The 24,508-nt window shown below is 42.6% G+C and overlaps 2 protein-coding genes across 9 annotated transcripts; both read right to left on the bottom strand.

Annotated features, from left to right (window-relative positions):
- Window positions 1-110: 110 nt before the first annotated feature.
- Window positions 111-9,847, bottom strand: arfgap3 (ADP-ribosylation factor GTPase activating protein 3). Of its 2 annotated transcripts, none has more exons than XM_079455095.1 (16): window positions 9,634-9,847; window positions 6,113-6,231; window positions 5,888-5,960; window positions 5,516-5,647; window positions 5,285-5,365; window positions 4,121-4,205; window positions 4,011-4,055; window positions 3,872-3,930; window positions 3,645-3,784; window positions 3,403-3,534; window positions 3,202-3,330; window positions 2,423-2,545; window positions 2,227-2,344; window positions 1,753-1,840; window positions 976-1,097; window positions 111-900 (listed from the first exon to the last, which is right to left on the bottom strand). In XM_079455095.1, exons 1-16 carry the CDS (start codon window positions 9,700-9,702, stop codon window positions 883-885), a joined length of 1,533 nt encoding a protein of 510 aa, XP_079311221.1. In that variant the 5' UTR covers window positions 9,703-9,847; the 3' UTR covers window positions 111-882. The 2 variants fall into 2 exon arrangements, with proteins under 2 accessions (XP_079311221.1, XP_079311222.1); XM_079455096.1 differs by having other exon boundaries at window positions 125-900; window positions 6,113-6,395; window positions 8,023-9,728.
- Window positions 9,848-11,763: 1,916 nt separating this feature from the next.
- pacsin2 (protein kinase C and casein kinase substrate in neurons 2) lies at window positions 11,764-24,488 on the bottom strand. 7 transcript variants are annotated; one of them, XM_079455092.1, is made up of 12 exons: window positions 24,331-24,445; window positions 20,584-20,864; window positions 18,771-18,826; window positions 18,543-18,699; window positions 17,370-17,605; window positions 16,839-16,991; window positions 16,522-16,697; window positions 16,199-16,319; window positions 15,705-15,826; window positions 14,192-14,332; window positions 13,197-13,381; window positions 11,764-13,117 (listed from the first exon to the last, which is right to left on the bottom strand). In XM_079455092.1, the coding sequence occupies exons 3-12, from the start codon at window positions 18,822-18,824 to the stop codon at window positions 13,008-13,010; spliced, it is 1,455 nt and encodes a 484-aa protein (XP_079311218.1). In that variant the 5' UTR covers window positions 18,825-18,826; window positions 20,584-20,864; window positions 24,331-24,445; the 3' UTR covers window positions 11,764-13,007. The 7 variants fall into 7 exon arrangements, 6 of the variants coding, with proteins under 6 accessions (XP_079311218.1, XP_079311215.1, XP_079311217.1 ...); XM_079455089.1 differs by having other exon boundaries at window positions 20,661-20,864; XR_013786559.1 differs by lacking the exon at window positions 20,584-20,864 and having other exon boundaries at window positions 13,197-13,467; window positions 13,598-14,332; window positions 24,331-24,452.
- Window positions 24,489-24,508: the final 20 nt, after the last annotated feature.

Raw genomic sequence — 24,508 nt, 5'->3', positions numbered from 1 at the left:
ACATATAGAAACAAAGTGAATAGTATATTAAAATCTCTAATAAGACAAAAACTAAGCAGCGCTGTGCGCCCCCTGCAGGACTCAGTGTGAATCATCATCTGTCATGAAGAGTCAAGACACAGAAATGTGATTAAAGTGTTTAATTCATATATTTACTGTCATGTCTATATAGTGATTGTACTGCAGTAACCATCAAATGTCATCGACAGCACATCTGTCCACAATTAAAGAAAACAAGTTTAATAGCGTAGCAAGCGCTTTCTTCTTCATCAAATTATGGGTTCAATAAATCCATGGACATAAAACATGAAGAACATTCGATTTTGACCTTTTACTCTTCGTAAGATTTATGTTAAAGGTTTAAAGGCCACTTATAAAGCTCTTTAATCAAACAAGCATTAAATAAGTCTCCAGATGTGGCTGTGAACATCTTCATTGACTATCGGAATGATCTGCTCAATGTGCTGTTTTATTACTATTGCACTTCATAACATTACTGACTCTTGATGCTGTAGGTGAAATAGTGCACTTTGAGAATAGACAAACAGTAAACGAGTGCGAACACTTCTCTTCGAAACTAAGAGATGTTTTGGTCCTCAAGAAAAAATACCTCATGAACGTGTTCTTCTGACGGTAATATAGTACACAAGTCTGAAAAATGCAGCACAACCACACCGAATGTTGCCAAAGTAAAAAATCCCAATATATATACAGTCACCTAAATCTCCAAACGGACTAAAAGTGCCGAAATGCCAAAAGCAATCAATGAAAACAGAAAAGCAAAGAGTTGAAGGATGATTCTCCAGCTGCTTTATGAAGATGATAATGCACTTATGGATATACATTCATCACTCTTTAGTATCTGTGATGTCCGGCGAGACTTCATGTATTGTAACGGTCCTGCAGTGAAAGACGGGACAATGAGGAATCACAGTCACACACTGTTTACATGGAGTGAAACTACAGGACACACACCTGTATGGTGGACATCACGTCACTGGCCATGCCGGAAAGTTTTCCCGCCACCGAGCGAACGCCGCTCTTAAACTGAGTCATGTCGGGCACGGCGTTACTCAGTTTGTACGAGCTGCTCGGGCCTGAGACAAACAGACAACATACGGTACAAATAAACGCTCCAACTCTATAAACACCAGGCCAATGCCAGCGTTACGGATGGGACATAAAAGTGCTCGGAGAATGTATTAGTTACCAATATACTGAAGTTCATTTACATTTACGCATTTGATCCAATGTGACTTACACAGCATTATCCTAAACATTTATACACAGGTATCTGCAATCCCCTGAGATCCAACACACAACACTGACATACAGTGGTTCAACTATTTGTTTATATGAGACTAAACATCAGAAAAATGTTGGTCTATGTGCAAGTTTTCTATTTTAAAAAGGGAAATAAACGTGACAATAAACTTTATCGAATTTCTGTGAATTAAAACGCACAAAACCAAATCAATAATACCCAATGAATAGAGAAGGGATGCCCGTTCACAGAACATCATTTATGAGGAATATGTGCCGTTATGGATGTGACAATCCTGAAAATGACTCTTACCTGACGATGAAAAATAAAACAAATGCGAGACCTTCAATGGTGTTTGAACCACCAAATGTTGAGTCAAATCCCTTTTGGTTGACATTTTCAAGTTTGGAGTTGAAATATTGATGAGGTCGTCGGTCTGGAATATTCTTATGATGTCATTCAAACTAATGGTTGATGTTAAAACTCACCAGATGATTTCTTCTGTTCATCAAACAGATCCGCTGAGCTGATGGAAGAATTGCCCGAGAGATTCTCCAGTCGAGCACGAACCTCATACTGCACACGAGAGACAGAACAGAGAGTCCACAATCTCAAATAATTCACATATCAGCTGGGCCAAAAATTCATTTCTTTTTTGTTATTGGACAAAACAAGTTTATCTATATAAAGGTTATAATATAGTTATTTCGGGGCGTTATTACATAACAATGTTTAAGTTAATGGAAATGAAAAACGTTTCAGTATTTCAATGATACTTAGTTTGTCTGTATGTGTGTGTTTTTAATTACAAAACATTTATATAGATAATTAAACAAAAACAGTTCATGAAGTAAAAGAAGGTGACATGATACTTGAATCTTAAAAACTACTAATACTAATAGAATGAGTTCCAGTACTATAGTGAACACAAAAGCACACTGGAAGGTAAACGATGACATCACCTCGGTGTGGTCCTGCTTGCCGAAGTACATGTCAGAAGAAATCGCCTTGACGTCTCCAAACTTCCTCTGAGCATCATCAGAGGCCGACTGCGCTTCGGCTTTCTTCCTGGCTGAGGCCCTGTGATCACATGACATCATTCTGATTGGTTGAATCTCTGCAGTGTCTTTATTCAGGCGGGATCTGAAGAACGCTCACCTCTGGTCCGCTGAGGGTCTCTTAGTGTCCAGATAGAAGTCAGACTCTGGTTTTGTTTGCTTTTTGCCTCCTGCCCACTGAGAGAAGAACAGATCGGACGAGCCAGGAGTATCATCCACAAACCTACGGTGTACAAAACATAAATAAATGGTCAGCATCACTGTTTGTAAGGGTCAGTGGTGTAGCGTCTGGGGGTATACAGGTGCATTTGTGCCCGGGGATCTGGTCTAACTGTGGACTTATGTGAATGGGTCCTACATCGGTACGAGTTAGTAAACATCTCTTCTACATTTTAACATCGCATATCAGATTGTACAGGCAGTTTTTTCAACAAAATATAGAAAATATTTGAAGGTGTATGGTGGGTTTAGTGGGTAGTAGGTTGGTCTTTATTGTCCCAATGAGTTGGCGCCATATAATAATTTAAATAAATATAATAATTTAGACTATTATTGTTGTGTAATGTATAATGTACTTTGTGTACCTTGATGTGGATCGGATTCAATTTATTGTCATTACACACATACAAGTACAGTGAAACGAAATGTATGAACTTTAATGAATCTAGACGTCAATGTCAATTTTATTGAGGTGGCCAATCAAATGAAAGGCGGCGGGATTTGCTATTGACCGACAAAGAAGTTGAAGGAGTGAAAGCGCAAGCGCGATGTAAGTAGCTAAATGTGCAACGCGGTCCCGCCGGACGGATGAGGCCCAGTAAAAAGGATATCCATCATATGGATCCAGACCCGACATTTGATGACTGGACCGAGCCTTACCTGGAGGAGAAGCGTTGCTCTTCTTCGTCCTCATCGTCCTTCTCGTATGTTCTGTTCTTGGAGGAGACGGCAGCTGGAGACTCCTGCTGAATGATCTTCATGTCCTCACGCACAGAGTGAGAGAGCCCGCTGACCAACACAACATTCAGATGAAATCACACAAACACAGAAAGAGAGAGACGAGAGGATGTGAGTGCTGACCTGCGGCCACCGAAGCCCATGCCCAGACGCTCGACCTGATCCTTCTTCTTCCCGTCAAGACACTTGAGTTTCTCCAGCTCTCTCTTCCTCTGGACCTCCAGACTCTCATAGCCCAGACTGAGAGACGAAGCTCTACACACATCATCAAACAACACAGACTCAACTGACCAACCGTGTGAACATCAGACGTCTGATCTTATTGAACCGTTCAAAAAATCCAAAGAGATGTTGAGAAGGCTCACGTCAGATCGTCTGCTTGACTCTTCTTGCTGAAGTTGATTTGTTCCTGTAGTTTCTCTTCAGCTTGAGCTCTTTTATGTTGTGCTGAGAAACTCTCACAGCTGACCTTCTGAGCGCCCAGACCAGCTTTCCTGGAGGCCGCCTGATTCACACGTGAAACACACACATGTTCATATGACTGAGTGAGTGTTCTCCACGTCAGATTCACAGGACTGCACACTGAACTCACTGCTTTCTTGGCCGCGCTTGGTTTTTTCTTGAGAAGTGATGACGGCTCTGTCAGGGTTTCTGTATAAAAAGGAATCATTCTGCTTAGTTTCCTGCTGTCATTACACATCAGATACAGTGGGATTCACAGCGTGTGCTACCTGAAGCGACGTGCGGAGAGACGCTCGGTCCTTCTGAAGCCTCAGCTGTTGATAAAAGCAGCGGTCAGACTCGTACAGTAGCGTACAGTACACTGTGTGCTTGATCCTACCGTTATTATTCTTATCCTCAACTCTCGAGTCCTGCAGCTGCTGGTTGACGTTCAGCGGAAAAGATGATGGTTCACTCTGGACGATCTAGCACACAAAAACACTTATGATCAATCTAAAGGCCTGTCCACACTGGGATGTTGCCAGCGCAATGTCACTCCCTGACATAGATGGCGCTTCATGAAAAACAGAAATCCCCGGGTCCACAACTTTATGCTTCTGACACAGAAGAATAATTCATCTTGCTTCCTCTTCGTCAAGGTGTGCTTGAACGCCACAAAGTCGTGTTCTATAGTAATTTCAGCAGCTCCAGGCATGTGAACAAAAGCACCAATCTCATTGGTCGGACAGTTTTAACCAGTTTAGTGTCAAACCAAAAAAAAACTAGCCTGAGAGTTTTCTTAGCCGTTGCTCATGTTAGAATCCCCAAAACAAACACACCCCTACCCTTTCGTCAGGGCTCGGCTCATGTCCGTCCTGTGCACCTCACTGCTGATGGTCTGACTTTGTCTTACCAAGCGTTATTCAGAAATCAGACACCCCTCCTTTAAACGTCAATGATAAACGCGCGCGATTATAGTCTCGGTGTGGACGAGCCGTAAGAGATGATGTGACTTTACACGTGACCATTGGGGATCATTCATGGATGAGCCGTTTAGTTTCAACCCTCTTAGTTTTACTAACCCTAACCTTCAGTATTAGAGGTACAGTTCTGTTCTGAGATGCACAACTAGCGTATAGACCGTTTCATCACACCCGCCCGCGCACACCAGGACTGCAGTTAACTCCCACTGTGTGTTTGGCTAGAGTCAAATAATAGAACTATTTATATTTTATTTCATTTATATTATCATCATTTTATTGTGTAATCACTGTATTAAATAAATGATTTGTTGAGTTTTGTTGTACAATTTGTTTGATGGGTCTTGTAGTTTTGTGGCATTTAAAGAACCGTATGGTACAGTGAGTTTGGTATTGCAGTCTAAATTCATAATGTTGGAGAGACTGATATCAGAAATAATCTACAGGCGCTCTATTGTTGGTGAATGTTCACCGGATGTTAAGTGCAGTGCATGCAGACTGTAATATTCAATCTAACGGGAGCACAAGTGTCAAACACACACAGAGTTGGTGACGTGACCTGTGAGGGAGGGACTGAGTGTTACCTGAGTGTGTTGAGTGAAGAAATCCTGCTGTTTGTCCACAGGTGATGTGGGGGAGAGAGGAGCTTGACTGTCCAACCATAGCTGAACAAACACCATCATAACAAAATCAGTTTGATCATGACGGTATAATACAGTGCGCTTGAGTAAGTTAGGACACAGATGAGTACAGCGCAGTACACACAATGTGTCAATAATACGGTACGGTATCATATAGGTGTGTGTGTGTGTGACCTCAGTGCCATGCTGTCTGGTGGCCTGTGTGGACAGATTCTTGATTTTCTCTCTATAAAGCGCAGCCGCTCTGCTGTTGTATTTGGCGTTGGCTGCGCTGGCGTTACACCCGTGTTGACTGAAAAAGGTGCTCTGTGAGAAAGACCAACAACAAGGAGTCATCACAGGAGAATACATCTGATCAGTGACGCGCTTTACGTTCTGTCTATAAAAAACACGTTTCCCTGACGTTAGTATTTGGTTTCCGGCTTGGTTCTTTTTGCGGATCAAAAACAACGTCGTAGAAACGTTCTCTTTAGGTTGTGGAAACGTTCTTATGTTACCACGTTTAAAACAGCGTGAAATGAAGGGTGATTGATAAGAAACACTCACGGCACTCGCGTTACCACCCACTTGCATGCAGCGCAACTGAAACCACGACCAGTTTGAGTCCAGTTCAGTCGACCTGCAATAAACACAGAACAGCCTTAAAAACAAATCACATCTCTTCAACTCAATACAGACACAAGAGTTTTACATAACACCACAAATGGATCACATTTCTCTAAACCATGTGAATTATTTTGTAATAGATTTTTGTATTTATCATGTTTGTACCTGATGAAGGACAGATGAACTCCGAGCGAGCGGTGCGTCCCCGAGCAGTCAATACACAGAAACACGCCGTACGTGATGCTCGCCCAGCTCGGGTTCTTCAACGCACAGTCGAAACACACCTGATAAAACATAACATCTCATCATCACATCACATCTCATCTCATCTCATCTCATCTCATCTCATCTCATCTCATCTCATCTCATCTCATCTCATCATCACACCATCTCATCTCATCATCTCATCATCAAACCATCACATCTCATCATCATCACACCATCACATCTGGGGCCTGTACCATGAATGTAGCTGAACAAACTCAGGGTTACAGGATTAGTTTTGGGTTGACAAAACCAAACCAACGTGATCAAGCTTTGTTGGTACCATGAAGCAGCTCGTGGAGTTTCTTTGTCAACTCAAGCTTTGATCCTGAAGCTAAGATTAGTTTGCGCGCGCGTGCACATGAACGAGTGACGTCAGCGTGACTAAACCAATCGCATTATAAATGGATAAAGCGATTTCCACAATATGAACACAAAAATGAATTTCAGCCATGGACTGATATGTTTCTGCTGTGTACGCAAGCGAGAAGTGTTTCAGAAACACTGCTGATTGCGTTAATGTTAAATTAAAAGACTATATAGTACACATATTTACTGTAGTGCAAACAGGATCCGCGGGGTCCTCGGTGGAACTACAAGGGGTCCGTGTCCTTGCGGGGAACTTTTTTTATGTAAGGCATGCGTACAGAAATATTACAACAAAGTTCATTGAAGCTCCCGCATATTGCAATTTTAACCTGCGTGCGGACAAAAACATCCATTCAGGCAGCAGAAGCAAGAAAGTTAACCTTACATCTGCTTCATCATTTCCCTTCCGAGTACACATGAGAGGAGTCACGTGCAGATAAAGTTCATTCTCATATATTCTGAACTTCTGTACAAATTTTGTTAAAGCTGTAAACGGCTAATTTCACAGGCAAATGACACCACAACGCTTCTGCATTGTAAACTCTGACATCTTACGTGTTTAAAATCAATGAAACATGCACCGTGTACTGATGGTTCATGTCAAACAAGTTGCCCCAAAAAATAACGCGGACTGGTTGCATGTTGGTCTCCTTTTAGTCTGATATGATAAAAACTAGTTTATTTTTTTGCAGAAAGACAACGGAGCTCAGAATTATAAAATAGCGGTGTGTTCTGCAACACAGAGAAGCGGAAGAAAATATAAGAATTACACTTAATAAAACAACAGAATGCATAAGACTCTACCTTTAATAGACTTTGCGCCATTAACCAGGGTCAGTCATTTCATTGAAGCCTTAATAAAAACTACGGTTCAGGACAAAGAAAAATGTCCTAATACAGTGAAACTGAAAGTGTTCCTAGATGTTCTGCACCACAGACAAGAATGTAAAAAATGCAATGCAAATACACGTGATACAATAAAAGTGGAATATAAGTCAATTGAATTTCATGTGAGTGTAAGGGAAAGCCAGCAAATCTGTAAAATCAGATTTTACCTATATAGTAACCAATATTGGATTTTATATTTGTAATATATATTTATATATTTTTTATTAGTATTTTTATTTTATTAAACAGTATAAAAATAACTAGCCATTCTAACACGCACTGTGAGTCAGTTACGTCACCTATATGTTTCTTTGCTCACAGCTGATTGGTCAAACTTCAGTCTGAGATCTTGAATCCAGATCATAATCTGCCCCGGAGCAGGTTAGCCGTGCAGCGTAAGATACCATGGCGACGAACACCGATTAAAGCCGAGCTACTCTCATGGTACCTAAAACTCAGGGTTGCCACAAACTAAACTGAAACATAGCTGGCTAGCCACCTAAACCAGCTTCATGGTACAGGCCCCTGATCTCATCTCATCATCTCATCATCACACCATCACATCTCAACATCACACAATCATCACACCATCTCATCATCACACCATCTCATCATCATCACATCATCACATCTCATCATCATCACATCTCATCATCACATCATCACATCTCATCATCACATCATCACATCTCAACATCACACCATCTCATCATCATCACATCATCATCACATCATCACACCATCTCATCATCATCACATCATCACATCTCATCATCATCACATCTCATCATCACATCATCACATCTCATCATCACATCATCACATCTCAACATCACACAATCATCACACCATCTCATCATCATCACATCATCACACCATCTCATCATCATCACATCTCATCATCATCACATCTCATCATCATCACATCTCATCATCATCACATCTCATCATCACATCATCACATCTCAACATCACACAATCATCACACCATCTCATCATCACACCATCTCATCATCATCACATCATCACATCTCATCATCATCACATCTCATCATCATCACATCTCATCATCATCACATCTCATCATCATCACATCTCATCATCATCACATCTCATCATCACATCATCACACCATCTCATCATCATCACATCATCACATCTCATCATCATCACATCTCATCATCATCACATCTCATCATCATCACATCTCATCATCATCACATCTCATCATCATCACATCTCATCATCACATCATCACATCTCATCATCACATCATCACATCTCAACATCACACAATCATCACACCATCTCATCATCATCACATCATCACATCTCATCATCACACCATCTCATCATCATCACATCTCATCATCACACCATCTCATCATCATCACATCATCATCACATCATCACACCATCTCATCATCATCACATCTCATCATCACATCATCACACCATCACACTCCAACTCGCTACATAGCATCACATCACTCCTCTAATGTCCAGATGAATGAAAGTCAAGTAATGGATTATTCTTCACTTTCAGGATATTGACGTGTGATGTTATGATTATTTGAATCTAAACTCAGGTGCATTAGATATGAGCAATGAATGACTTCATGTTTTCATTTCTATATGTACTGAAGAGTATGATGCATCACATGTCATTTATAATTCACGTTATTCTGCCTTTTCTTGTAGAAATGTCCCTTCGACACATGTTCTTGTCATATGATGACACGTGTTTTCATGTGTTGTGTTACTGTAACACTATTGCGGTGTGTTTAGTCGCTGTTATTGTTCATCTGATCACATGTTTCTGTTAGGATGATTTGATAAAGCATTGCGTCATCGCATGATCCTCTCACATCATCCATTTTAACGAGTGAAGGTTGATTTATCGTGTAGATTATGACCTGTCTCTGATGTTCGCCATGTTACTCTGGTTTTACTACGGTAAACTGTAACTTATTTGAGTTTGAACCACTGAAGTCACCAAACTTGACCCCTGATATCTGTGGTAAAGATGTTTAATCGATGATCTCATAATAAACTCAAGTGAATCAGCCGCCATATGTTTGATATCAAACCTGCAACGTGTCCAAACTTCCTGCTGTCTCGCGCAGCGTCGCGTCGCGCGCCGTGTCGACACGTCTCAAACTCACCTTATTCGTCGGGACGGATCTGAGACGCTTGAAGATCGCAGTAATGTCGCTTTTCGACGGATCGGTCATGTTTACACCTGCTGTATATTCACCTCACTGAAGTTCTTACAACGTCACTAATCACTCAATGCCATAGATATAAACGACTAGATGCCGCATTCAGCGCTCCTCACACGTAGACGTGTCCGCCATCTTGGAACGGCCCACTGACGTCACTCACGGTTTGCTATTATAGCGCAACACTGAGCAGCCAACAATGATGTTTTCTTCCAATATGAAAGCACAAAGGACTTGTACAATTTGCACTGGTTATAAGCTTTTCAACCTATTTAATTTGTAATTTTATTATTTTTTTATTATTTGTGTAACTCCCTCTCCTGTATTTGTTGTTGATTTGTTTTATTATTATTCTTAATTTTTTTGTCTTGTCTTGTCTGTTTTGAGCCATGGTAATGTTTTATTTTCTCTCTCTTTTCGTTAATCTAAGTCTTTCTTTATGTTCAGTTTCTGTTGTAACATTGTTTATAAAAAATACCTTGCGCAGCCATGGCTGTGAGAACCACTGGATTAGAATTTCAGAAAAATGTGAATTCAATTCAATTCAGTTTTACTTTTCACAATTTGCATTGTTCCAAAGCAGCTTTACAGGGGAAAAACGAAAAACCCAAGCAAGGGTAAAACACACTGTGTCTGATCCTGGAATAATATCAGGAAGGTTATTCCAGAGTTTAGGGTCTACGTATGAGAAAGCTCGACCTCCTTTGGTGGATTTAGTTATTCTAGGTGTTATCAAAAGAGTTTTGAGATCTTAGAGAGCGTGATGGGTTGTAGTGTGATAGAAGCTCTGTTAGGTAGGTAGATGCTAAACCCTTTAAGGCTTTATAAGTGATTAAAAGAACTTTAAAGTCAATACGATACTTAATGTGTATCCAGTGAAGGGTTGATAACATTGGGGTTATGTGATGGTGTTTTCTGAACTAACTGTAGTTTGTTTATTGATGATGAAGGACAAACACTAAGTAGCGCATTACAGTAGTCAAGTCTTGAGGTCATAAATGCATGAATAAGCTTCTCCGCGTCAGCACCCTTTCGTTGTTATCAAGTGTTAGTTAAGCAGATATAATATTCGAGTTTAAGCAACAATAGATTTTTTTTCATAATCATACACAAGTCAGCTTGAGGTTGAATGGGCCGGTTCGCTCCGTTCCAATATGGCGGACGAACTGCGGAACAGATGCCAATGCAGCATCTAGTTATTTATATATCTACACTTAAGACCGCTGCACTTCCTGACGCCGTTGCGTCACAGCCCTGCGTCACGAGCTGCGCACTCTTTAAAGGAAATCAACACTTGTTTACAAACTGTGTTCACGTGTACTTTATCATTTGTGTTGTCACATGACAGCATTCTGAAGTTATAGCTGCACTCAGTTACATTAAGCCATTATCCCTGCTAATAACATTCATCTGTTCTCTGATAGCCATCACTTAATAAGACCGACAAATGAAATGTCTAAACAGATCTATTCTTCATAAACATTTACTCTGAAGCTTTTCATCAAAGTCAGCGAGTGCAGCTGTGACACATCAGAGGAGATCTGGTCCTCCCGGCTGAGTGTGGTTTATTTCTTCATCATCAGAGTTTGGGTTCATCGCCACAGGCCGTGTCGGCTTGCTCACCGGGAGACTGCGGACATTAGATATTATTATTGACTAGAATGATCTTGCTTGTCCTATAAACACCACGCACTGTGCTGGGTTTGAACTTTTTTGTGTTTTTCTTATTCTTTAATGCTCTTGAAAAATGCACACCGTGAAAAGCGCTTTATAAACAAATTGAATTTTTATTAATACACAGGTCCAAACGTCTTAAATCACCTGTGGAAAAACATATTCCTTCTTTTTGTACAAATCATGTCAAACTTAAGAACTTTAATGAGACGTCAAGTAAAATAAAGAAGAATTTAGTATTTGTTGTCTGCACTTGAAACTATGAACAATCTTAAACGTTTGTATATTGTGTTTGATGTTTTTTATTATTTAAGTGTCCAGCACTAGGAACTTTGCAGTATACGAGTTTATTTGGCTGTACATCTTATGTTTGTTGTAAAGTGACACACACACAATTGATCCAATGTAACATTCATTTATTCGTTGCCAGCATGACACTATTCAAAAGGAAATGAACTGCAAAGTGTCAGAGTTTTGCGATATGATGTAACAAACCAAACACATCACCTGTACGTCCATCTTCAATTCATTCATTCATATTGCATTTCTGTCTCTATACAGCGCTGCCCAGAACATGACGTGAACACTGAACAGCTTCCCAAACAACAGACATCACCTCACTTTATGAACCACCTGAGATGCTGGATGGGTTGGGGTGTTAAATCTTATATATACAAATATAAAACAATGAATTTTTAACATTCAATTAATATACATTCTTATTGTGAATCACAGCATTTTGTGCACTGGAATATACGTCAAAGCACTTGTGGCTTATACACACACAAAAAAAAAATCTTTCATATTAAAACTAGAATTCATTTGATCCCATGAAGGCGTTGGATCTTTTGCATGTGTAAGTTAGTGCTATAAACATGCTGAACTGCTTTCTCTGTGAACTATCTGAATACATGTGCCCCTTTCCCAAACATTTATCATGTGACCTGACAATAAACTACAGCAAGTTGTTCAGTGCAGACGAAGAGCTGAAACGTGAGAAACTTTGTTCCGAAACAAAACGACAACAACCAAGAACAAGTGAAAATAAACAGTGAATGTCAGATCATCAGAACACGTCATTAAAACAGAGGAAGGTTTCTGAATTAAAAGGCAAGCGGGAGAAATATGTTTGGCGTTGTATAAAAGTGTGGATCAGCTTTGATTCAGTCTTACAGCATATGAAATCAATTCGTTTGATACGGTCTTCAAATATCTAAAACCCATTTTCTAAAAACCCATTTAAAAAGATCCAGCCATAAATATTTCACAGAGCAGCGAGTCGCCCTCGGATCCCAGCGCTGAGTTTAACAGCATCAGTGTTGTCAAAGGAATATGTTTCTTAAACAAATTTGGCGCTTTTTGAGAAAATGTATAATGACATATTATCATGAACTGGCAGTTTTACATGTGTTTGTAAGATGCTTCAATCGTAACATAAGAGTTATATTAAGTGAATAAAGTGGCTGATTAACCGCAGCTAAATGACTTTGTGAAGGATTTACGACAGCTACTAATGCCTGTAGGTTCTCTGTGGCCTGTAACAGAGCGCGTGCGAGGTCAACCGATCCCGGATGAGCACAGTTTATCAGTCAGATGAGCTTAAGGTTGGCAAACAGTAACAACTACAAACGTCCTCTCGCTGGCTAAATGTCCACCATGTAATTGGCAGGATAGAGTCCGACGGTTCCGTCTGTCAGGCGTCCTTTACACCAGCCCTGCTCGTCCTCCAAACCGATCTTGATGAATTCATCTCCTGTGAACAACATGCATACGTGACGCATTCACCCCTGACAATACAATAGATGATTCTCAGATTACGTAGAGCATCACACCTGCTTTAAAGCTCAGCTCATCCTGCTCCTGTCCGTCATAATCATACAGCGCCCGGACGGGGACGGACACCTCGCCAGGAGGGGACGGCTCATCGTCAAACGGGTTGCCGTTTGCATTCGTGCTGGCGAACGGATTCCCGGTTTCCTCATCCGAACAGTCAGGAGTCTTCTCTACAGAGAAGGTGCTGGAAGGACATGAAGAGAGATGAAACGAATGATCATCTTACAAAGCCCACCCATGATCCACATGATGTCTGTCGCTTCTTAAAAACTGAGAGAGATCATAAAAACATAAAATCATTTTACACAAATGTTGTCAGTACTCTGTACGATGTTTATGATTTAGAACAGATGTAAATCTGCTCTTTCTAGGATGTTTTCCAGACCTCTTAAAGACGTACCTGTGCTATATGGGTAGTGCGTTTTGTGATACGAGTTTCCCAGCATGCTTTGCACAGTCAAGTTCTTGGGTTTTGTAAGTGTTGTGGAATAAACATCTCTATGATCTCTCTCATGGTTTAATGTTAAACATCAAAGGGATTCTGAAGTCAACTGTACATGCTTGACACCCTTAAACCAAACCCTGCTAATGCAGAACAGACCAAACAACCGCGACAAACAAACAGAAACAGCTCTGTAAACAAACATCATATGAGTATGTGTGTGCGTAATTCTGGTGTGATTTGAGTGTATGAGGCACATTCAAGCAGAAAACAGGAAGTTTGACTGGATGCAGTTCATCACATGACCACCAGATGGCCAACAGTAACACGACAGAAACATGCAGATGTCATGTGACACACGGTCTCTCATGGTCTCAGACATCTCACACGGCTGAACGGGTCAATGTCTCTGAGACACACATGAAGAGAGAGCGAGAGGGTGTGTGTGAACGTTGACAGGCCATGCAGAACAACAAACAGCCACCTGAGGAGCCACAGAGAGAGAGAGAGAGAGAGAGAGAGAGGAGAACAGGAGCTTTGGGCTTCACCAACGTTTTGGCATGGACTTGGTCTTTTATGTCATTGAGCGGGCTGCTCTTGAGCTGCTGAACTGCTGCTTCTTCTTCCTCGTCATCATCATCATCATCAAACGGGTTTGAACACTGCGGCTCTGTGCTACTGGGCACAATCAAACTAACAACACAGAGACACACATCAGACCGGACGATCAAGAGCGATCACACGTGTCGGCCATTAGAAACATCTGTAAACACATATGCACATATAGCACACACACACATGCGCGCGCAATCTAACAGGTTTAATGCATCATGGGAAGCATTTTACTTCACTTCTACCGCGTACAAATGAGATGAAAAATGTGTTCGACAGGCGTCTCCATGGGCAAATAAAAACATATTGAAGCTGTCGTCCGTTTAGGTAAAAAACTGCACAGGAACCAAAACATGTCTAGCGCTCTCCAAAGCGTTTCACTTGTTTTGAAATAACCCACAGACGAACGGTTCTAGGCCGGCGAGTCCACCTGCTTACAGTCATAGAACATCACATGCATAACACAATCCAAACAAAAGTGTGTTCTTTTGTTATTCTTCTGCAAGTTAATGACATTTATCACCGATATAGAAGAGTTTTGATAAGAAGCATTACACATGTTATTAGGGATGTAAGAATATTATCTATCTTGTGTTATTGCAATAGCAAATTGTGTCACATGAATGGAATGATAGGTCTTCTGGGCCTTAACATAGAGAATGATTGACAAAATAACAGATGTTCCCTCTGTCAAGGTCTATGTAATGCAATGATTTGATAAAAGTGATTTTGAAGTCACGTGACCCGTCTCACACTATAACTCTAAACTACACTTTTGGTTGGACAGAGGATGCTTACGGCATGTCTGCAAGTCATCATTTGTCAAATACAGCAATAAATACGGTACGGTGGACATTAAACCGAGGGCACACCGCACAGTAAATTACACACAAAAATTTAATTTTAGCTTTAACAAATGACTGACAATTACCTGTCAAAAGTAGAAAAATAACAGAATTATTAGTTCAACAGAATTTTCTCATGTCATTTCATTGTTCTGAACACACAGAAAGATATATGGAAGAATGTTCTTCATTTTCAGTTCTGCTACATCATCCACTGCCATAGTACCATAGCAACAAATAAATGCTCGTCAATCCCTCAGTTCTTCAAAATATCTCATTTTGTGTTCAACAGAACAAAAGAATATTATTTTTCTACTGTGGTAGTCATTGATGATGTCGCCCAGTCTTACAGATATCTTTCCTTGTGTTCTTCAGAATACAGAGATACAGGCTTGAAACAGTAAATGACGACAGATTTTCATGTTTTCACTAAACATAACTGATTTGTGTAATCCAAACATTCGTCTCATCTATGTTAATATTTTAACTGCACATGTTGTCCAGAAAACCCGCCCGAGAGACATTAGGGCACTTAAACAGTCATAGCGCAATATTCAGAGGTGTTGGCAAATATAATTGAGCATGTGAAACCACGTTGATATTTTTACCTGCTGCTGGTTTTGGAGACGTGATCAGCCGCTTGAGTGATTCCTGTCAACATCACTTCATCAGTCGGTTTTCTCTTCGTTTCACGTCGACTGAGTGTCCGATTTAAATCCATGGACCATTCCTACAACACATCAGTTCCAGATCAAGATCGTCCAGAAGAAATTCGGTCAATTTGACTTATGAACAGCTTTAGCAATGATGCCTGATGCAGATACACATCCTCACATCTAAACAAACCAATCTGCCCCTGATAGCACACATACATCTGGGAAACTTGATGTCTGCGTTTACATCTGAAAGACTTTTTTTTGATTGACTGCACGTCTGCAATACGTCTTTGAGACACTGAAATATGTTTATAAAACTGCCTTTTCTAAGACGTTGTGCAGATGTTTTGACACAGCAGATCTTTAGCAGACCTCTTACAGATGTACCTGTGCTATCTGGGTTAAGGAACATGAGATTCATCACTTGAAAATAAATGGTGCCGAACCTCAAACTGAGGCCAGTTCATGCTCATATCTGGACCACGATTCGTGCGGAACCATTTGAGGTCCTCCTGAACGTCAGCGCCCTGGATGGTGTCTTCTAGTGTGTAATAAACAGTCTTATACCTGAGGGGACAGGGGGTTGTGAATGTGTTAGCGCCTGTGAATCTGACACCTGAAGATTTGCATGAGTGCACTCAGACTCTCATTTAAATGTATGGCCTGCGATGGCACAACTGCTGTGCAGCCACACGCATATGCAAACTCGGTGCAAACACATGGTCTTGCCAGAGCACGGCTGAAAGAAACTGAGATGTGTTGCTCTCACTTGTGATTGTTGGAGAGGTCGAGGTGTTGTTTGACGCCGAGCAGCAGCTCTTTGAAGAAGGACAGTCTGTTGTCTTCAAACTGCTGCCACTGTTCAAACACCTGCTCCATGTTCTCCATGTACTGAGGAGTGACCTTATCCAGCTCCTCCAGAGACTTTTCGTAACGCTCTTTAGTCTGAAACGCAGTCATATGGATACTGTCAGCGGCCCAACGGAATGAGAAAAAAGATTAGCCAATCATAACAGAGCACATTCACATGCCTTGACGGTACAGTAGCGGCAGAAAGCGGTCATGTGAAACTAACTTCACACGCACCTTGTGAACTTCCTGCTGGCACTTCTCCACCTTCTCCTGCAGTTTCCTCTGAGCCTCTGGGTTGTTATTGTCAAGTTTACTTGAATTCTCTCGGCTGGTGGCGGTTTTCTCCTCCTTGCAGGCATTGTGAAAGGCTTTCTTAAATCCATCCATCTGCCGACATGACCACAGCATTCTCTGAGCTTAAAAACTGGACATACCTCCTCTACATACTTCTATTCGGCACACACATATGCAATGCGCCACAAAGGTGAAACACTGTGTCAAGAGATAAATCTCACTGACCTCTAAATTCAGATTATAACACCACAAATAATCTTAAACGTGCCACAAAGACATAAAACATAATAACCTTGTGCATTTCTTTATCTTAAACAAACCAACACAAGCATTTCAACAGTACCTCACTCATCAATGTTTACCTGGAGAACAGTGCACAGGTAGTTACATTAGACAGAGGGGAGAAACTGATGCTAGCTGCTAAATATAAGCACAATTTCATAAGCACATATTTGTTGAGTAAGTGTGTACCTCTTTGAGTTTTTTGGCCCAGGGTTTCTGGGCTTTGCGAAACCCATCTTCCGCCTCTTTGGTCTCCTTGAAGCCGCCTATCATCTGCTTATGGTAGGCGTCCTTCTGCCAGTTCTTCACTTTCTCAAAGTCCTCGCCCATCAGAGCAGCTTTGACTTCTACATGCAGGTCGCTAACTTTCTCTGCTTCAGTCATGAGGGCGCACCACGCCCGCTCCACCGTCCCGTACTGAGGCCCTACAGTAGCCAGGGCAAGAAAGATTATCAACTGGATGAAATTAAAGAAATGATTCTGATTTGTAATACCCTTGGCAGCAAGCCAATCGCCACCAAACCATAATTGAACACAGGAAACCCCCAGAGTTCTGTCCTGAGCCCACTGGGGTTCTCATGGATTCTGCACAGCTCCAATCCTATCAACCTTCATGATGGCCTGAGCTCAGATATGAAGTTTGACCGTAACTGAGAATACCAGCCACATAAAAAAATACTACTAAAGCTCCAGCAGAATGAACATTTACATGTTTGAATTTTGGAATTTTTCTCAGATAAAAACTACAAGCGATAATTGCAGCTGTTGAGCCATAGACAGCAAAATTCACATAGGAGACTATAAAATAAAAAAAGACTAAGCGACACCTTAGCATTTGCTAAAAGTCTACTATGAAACGTTAAGTAATACTAACACAGAAACTGTGAGCGTGTTGTGAGCAGTTGTGAGATACCATGACATTGTCCTCAGATTTAATTTCCTTGTGGAACTCAATCCTGTTCCAACAGCATGTGTGACAAGCCAGACTGAGGATGGAGTGTGTCTAACAGGAAGTGAGGTCATGCTCTAACTGTCTGTGGTAACTTACCATAACACACCTAGTTGGAAGGAAAGGAAGTGTGGCTGCGAATAGAAATGTTAAAATGACTCGGCTATTTGGACAAACCGATCTTCACTCATGCGAGCGGTCAAAGTGTGTACACAAAACAAGATCTTGCATTTCCTGTGCTCTGAAGAATTCACACTGAAGGACCGATGTTTACTAGTTCATAAACCTGGAGTTGGTCTGTCTTTATATATACACAACACCTCATCAAGACCTGCCGTCGAGTCAGGACATTCGTTCATTTAAACATGTTGAATGAAAGCGTTGTTTGTGTGCTAAGCTAAAGCATGTTGTACCTTTCTCGATGAGTTGTCTCCAGCGTTTAGCCCATTCGGTGAGCTGCTGAGCGTAAGCTTTCTCGATTCGCGCTCGCTCGTGAATGCAGTTCATCAGGTCATTGCACAGCCTGTTCCCATCGTCCACTCGCTTCACTGTGCGCTTGTAGTTTCCCACCTGAGACGAGACGTGACGATTAAAAACACAGCGAGCGAGCGGAGAAATGCGGTGCGTGTTACATCACGTACCTCCCAGAAGCTGTCGCTGGACACGTCAGTAGAAGAGTCCGTGAAGTCCGACATGGCTGAAAGAAAACATCATCAGCATTTCACTTCCTGTAGATGTGGTCAAGAATACAATCCTTAAAATTAGGATGTCCTCCGATATTAAAGGGCCAGATTCAAGTTGAACTCCTTTCAACCAAACCTGAGCTAGCTTAGCAACCCATTTGTGAAATGAACCATGTTTCCATTAGTGTATGATTATACACACGCAGGATTAAAGTTTGGCAGCTTGAACATCTTTTACTACAGAGATCATGGATAAACTTTGGTTACTGTAGAAGGCTCATCTTGCTTAATAATGCTTAATGTTCATAGATTCATTAAAGCAGAAGTTGTATAGTTTCATAACACTTAGTAACACTGTAAACAGATGAGAGATCGACCAGCACGTATGCAAGCAAGAAACAAGCTCAATAATGTGGAACATGCTGAGGATGTGATGAGAATTCCTGTCATTCTTCCAGGAGCGTTTGACCTCTGTGACCTCTGTAAGCCGCTTTATCTCCAAAACACACGTCGCTACCAAACACACACACACGGCGCTCTGGAGGAAGCTCATACTTTCCATGATCTAACAACTCAAACAACATTACATAAACTGATTTAGCAAAGTGAAAGAGGAACAGGGAAACAGAAAAGACTCTTAAAGGAACAGGACACCCAAAAACAACACTGTTTCCTCATTCTCCGGTCACAACGGCTGAAGTGGGTTCTTCACAATCTCTCACATGACATCGAAACGCTTGACATACAGCGCAAGTGATATTTATAATGACACACTGCGTCATTTTGATTATTAAACACACGGTAGATTCAATTAAAACTAGACATTTCATCCATTCTAGAAGCAGTTTTCTATACGACAGGAAACGAGGGCTGTGACGGTGGCAGTTTTTGGGTGCGGTTGTTGGGAAATGCATATTATTTATTTCAATATATTTGGAAGAGAAATATAGATCTGATTTAAATACTGTTTTAAATATGATATCTGAAATAAATGAGGATGAAACGTCCGTCCATATCCATCAGTGAAACGGCACACAGCCGTAACATTTAAATGCCTCTCCACAACCACAGACATTTGATCTTATGTATCTAAAGCAGCTATATATCCCATCGCTTCTATGAAAACTTGACAGACAAATGAGAGGAAAAAACACTAACACTCTCTCTTCTCTCAACAGGTGTTGTTCTGGGTTTTGTTGAAACTAGTAACTTCGTACTATTGCTCTTTTATCGCTTAGCGCTGCCTGAACTCTCTGTAAGTCACTTTGGATAAAGCGTCTGCTAAATAACACAAAGGTGGGTGAATGGTTATTTTGAGTAAACAGTTTCTTTCAACAGCTACCGGACGTGAACGTCTATGCTTTACACGGGGACATACACACACAGCGTACGTCCAGTGCAACAGCTGTGAGCTCTATAAAGCCCAGAAACTGTTCTTCACAACGGATCACAAACCGCAGATCCTGAAAGAAATCCTGAATGCTTAGGTACCCTTCACATGAAGCGTGGAGATGATAGTGAGACTATCAGCGCTCACAAATATGAGCCGAAACTAGAGCTGGACGATATTTGGGAAATAAAGCGCACACAATGTGGATCACAGTGATGATGTTTGATGGTATAAGCGTCTCAAACTCGCACAGCATTTCCTCATGATCACAGAGCCGTGTCTTATGGACAAACTGCGCATGAAACACAAGACTTTCTGACATCACAATCGTTCTAGACAGATTTACATGATATTTAGTGTTAATGGTGATTCAGCCCTAACCGAGTCCAGCAGTTCTTCTGTGGACACGCCTGATGGACTGATGGGATGTTCAGCAGAACTGTCACTCAAACACTTACAGTCGGCATAAAACGTTAGTAGCGACTGTCTTATTTCCGTATTGTGACGTATACACGAGACAAATGTAGGGCGGGACTTGATTTCATCCAACTGATTGGATCGTTCAAAGATGAAGGTGGCAGTCTGAAATCTGTCAGTCATTGCAGCCCCGCCCTCGCGCCAATGCTAGAGAATTCTTTCTTCTAAATATCTTCTTCTGTGTTCTGTGGAAGAAAGAAAGTCATACAGGTGTGAAATGACAAGAGGGCGAGTAAATGATGACAGAATTTTCTATTTGAAGGTGAACTACTCTGTAAAGATCTCAAAATCAAATGAATCAATTATAACATTTTATAATTTTAGCTCTTGAATAAATGCCAGTTAAATTTGTGTTAGTCCACAGTTTGCTGTTGTTCTATAATGTGGACAGATATGAATACGTGACCAAGAGGACAGTTCTTCTTTTTATGTGATCAGATAGAGAAAAAAGTCCAGATGTTACTGGAACACCAGACACATCTGTCTCATGTCCAAACACCATGAAAGACACCAGCATGCGGAAACGTCCATTATGAGGGTCTCATATTGACCAGAAGAATAACAAAAGTCACCACCATTGACCTGTTCATCACAAAATACATCACGAGCTTTCAGCAAAAAATACAAGAATATAAGAATAAACGAATAGTCGTTTAGTCAGATGAGACAAGTCCACCCTCAAACTCACTCACGCCATCATCAGCTGAGTAACACGCTCCGTACGTCCCACCCTCGGCTGTGTAACACGCTCCGTACGTCCCACCCTCGGCTGAGTAACACGCTCCGTACGTCCCACCCTCGGCTGAGTAACACGCTCCGTACGTCCCACCCTCGGCTGTGTAACACGCTCCGTACGTCCCACCCTCGGCTGTGTAACACGCTCCGTACGTCCCACCCTCGGCGGAGTAACACGCTCCTTACGTCCCACCCTCGGCCGAGTAACACGCTCCTTGCGTCCCACCCTCGGCTGTGTAACACGCTCCGTACGTCCCACCCTCGGCTGTGTAACACGCTCCGTACGTCCCACCCTCGGCTGTGTAACACGCTCCGTACGTCCCACCCTCGGCTGAGTAACACGCTCCGTACGTCCCACCCTCGGCTGAGTAACACGCTTCGTACGTCCCACCCTCGGCTGAGTAACACGCTCCTTACGTCCAACTCTCGGCTGAGTAACACGCTCCTTACGTCCCACCCTCGGCTGAGTAACACGCTCCTTACGTCCCACCCTCGGCTGAGTAACACGCTCCTTACGTCCCACCCTCGGCTGAGTAACACGCTCCGTACGTCCCACCCTCGGCTGAGTAACACGCTTCGTACGTCCCACCCTCGGCTGAGTAACACGCTCCTTACGTCCAACTCTCGGCTGAGTAACACGCTCCTTACGTCCAACTCTCGGCTGAGTAACACGCTCCTTACGTCCAACTCTCGGCTGAGTAACACGCTCCTTACGTCCCACCCTCGGCTGAGTAACACGCTCCTTACGTCCCACCCTCGGCTGAGTAACACGCTCCTTACGTCCCACCCTCGGCTGAGTAACACGCTCCTTACGTCCCACCCTCGGCTGAGTAACACGCTTCGTACGTCCCACCCTCGGCTGAGTAACACGCTCCTTACGTCCCACCCTCGGCTGAGTAACACGCTCCTTACGTCCCACCCTCGGCTGAGTAACACGCTCCTTACGTCCCACCCTCGGCTGAGTAACACGCTCCTTACGTCCCACCCTCGGCTGTGTAACACGCTCCGTACGTCCCACCCTCGGCTGAGTAACACGCTCCGTACGTCCCACCCTCGGCTGAGTAACACGCTCCTTACGTCCCACCCTCGGCTGAGTAACACGCTCCTTACGTCCCACCCTCGGCTGTGTAACACGCTCCGTACGTCCCACCCTCGGCTGAGTAACACGCTCCGTACGTCCCACCCTCGGCTGAGTAACACGCTCCTTACGTCCCACCCTCGGCTGAGTAACACGCTCCTTACGTCCCACCCTCGGCTGTGTAACACGCTCCGTACGTCCCACCCTCGGCTGAGTAACACGCTCCGTACGTCCCACCCTCGGCTGAGTAACACGCTCCGTACGTCCCACCCTCGGCTGAGTAACACGCTCCTTACGTCCCACCCTCGGCTGAGTAACACGCTCCGTACGTCCCACCCTCGGCTGAGTAACACGCTCCGTACGTCCCACCCTCGGCTGAGTAACACGCTCCGTACGTCCCACCCTCGGCTGTGTAACACGCTCCGTACGTCCCACCCTCGGCTGTGTAACACGCTCCGTACGTCCCACCCTCGGCTGAGTAACACGCTCCTTACGTCCCACCCTCGGCTGAGTAACACTCTCCTTACGTCCCACCCTCGGCTGAGTAACACGCTCCGTACGTCCCACCCTCGGCTGTATGTATTTGATTGTTTTTCTGCTGAAATCCTCATTACTGTAACACATCCTGATTTGTCTGAGTGCATTAGATGTTGTCATTTAAACAGAGTGAAATTAAAATAGCATGAAAAACACTTGGATGTTCTGCTAGATATTATCAATGAAGAATAACTGACAGAATGTTCATGTATAATAATAATAAGCATGAAGACGTGTCCATGTCTGATATTCTCATACTCCTTAACACTTTTAAAAACACACAAAGATATTTACATTTAATTTGTTTGAGTTGAAGAAACACACCTACTACTACTAATTTAGATGACTATTTCTTTATTCTATGCCGTGCACAATCTTTTCTATTCTCCTGACCGATACATGTCCTTTTCCACATATTAATGGATATTATAAATGACAACTCGCCTTTATTTAGTAAACATGCTGTGGGATTGACAGTTTTAAAGGGTAATGACCATTTCAAGGCCTTCTGAGAAAGTCAGAACACAGGTCGTGAGGTCAGTCGAGTTGTGCTTCCGGTCACTCATCTCTTCATCGAGTCACTGACGACCGGTCAATAAACTCATCACGTGTCAACCTGATGTTCCTACATCACAGCTGTATGACTACAGAGGTTCTTACACAAACACATCAACAAGTGTTTACACAACAAACCAGAGCCGGTCATCCTCAAAGAAATAAGAACGTGAATGACTTAAAGCCGATCGGTGTGTGTTGCGTGTCCAGTAGCTCAACGCGAAGGTCATGGGTTCGAGTCCGTGGAAACACGTGCTGATAAATGTCTATATCTGTCAAAAGAGTGAGGCTTAAGACACAGTGACGTCACGACACGCGGCTCGCGTGCAGCTCTTCGGGCATTAATGACGTGTTCTAACCAACAAGACCACATTAACCGAATTAAACACAAATAGAAGAAGAAGAAGAAGAAGCAAGGAAGACATTATGAGGTAAACACAGAAAGCGCCCCGCCCTGTTGCTGCTGCCGCACGCGCACGCACACGAGCTTTAAACTGTCATGTGTCACTCTTTACACACACACACACAGACACACACACACACACAGACACACACAGACAGACAGAAGTGTATAAATGAATCGCCATCATTGATGAAGACGAGCCGAGTGTCAGGGGCTCTAGAGATCAGATCTGACAGAACTGAAGACATGTCAGTGTTCACTGATCGATCAAACTCTCCACACACACACGAGACAAACTCGTCACGTCACACACAATCTCTCCATCATCGCGTGAAATCCTCACCTGTGTGTGTTAAAGTCGCTCCTGCGTCGACCGAACTTTGACTTTCTGCGGTTTTCAACGGACAAGCGAGCGGAGGCGCGCCTCTCTGACGTCACTTCCACCAGGGCATCCCCTCTCGTGTCACTTCCGCTCGGTCGTAATAAAAGTCCAGAACACGTAAATAAAAGTCGCTTATCTA

Source organism: Barbatula barbatula, assembly GCF_947034865.1.
Source record: "Barbatula barbatula genome assembly, chromosome: 4".
In the NCBI taxonomy this organism is placed as follows: Eukaryota; Metazoa; Chordata; class Actinopteri; order Cypriniformes; family Nemacheilidae; genus Barbatula; species Barbatula barbatula.
Note: the sequence above shows the minus strand (reverse complement) of the source record. Positions and strands in the feature narration are given on the sequence as shown.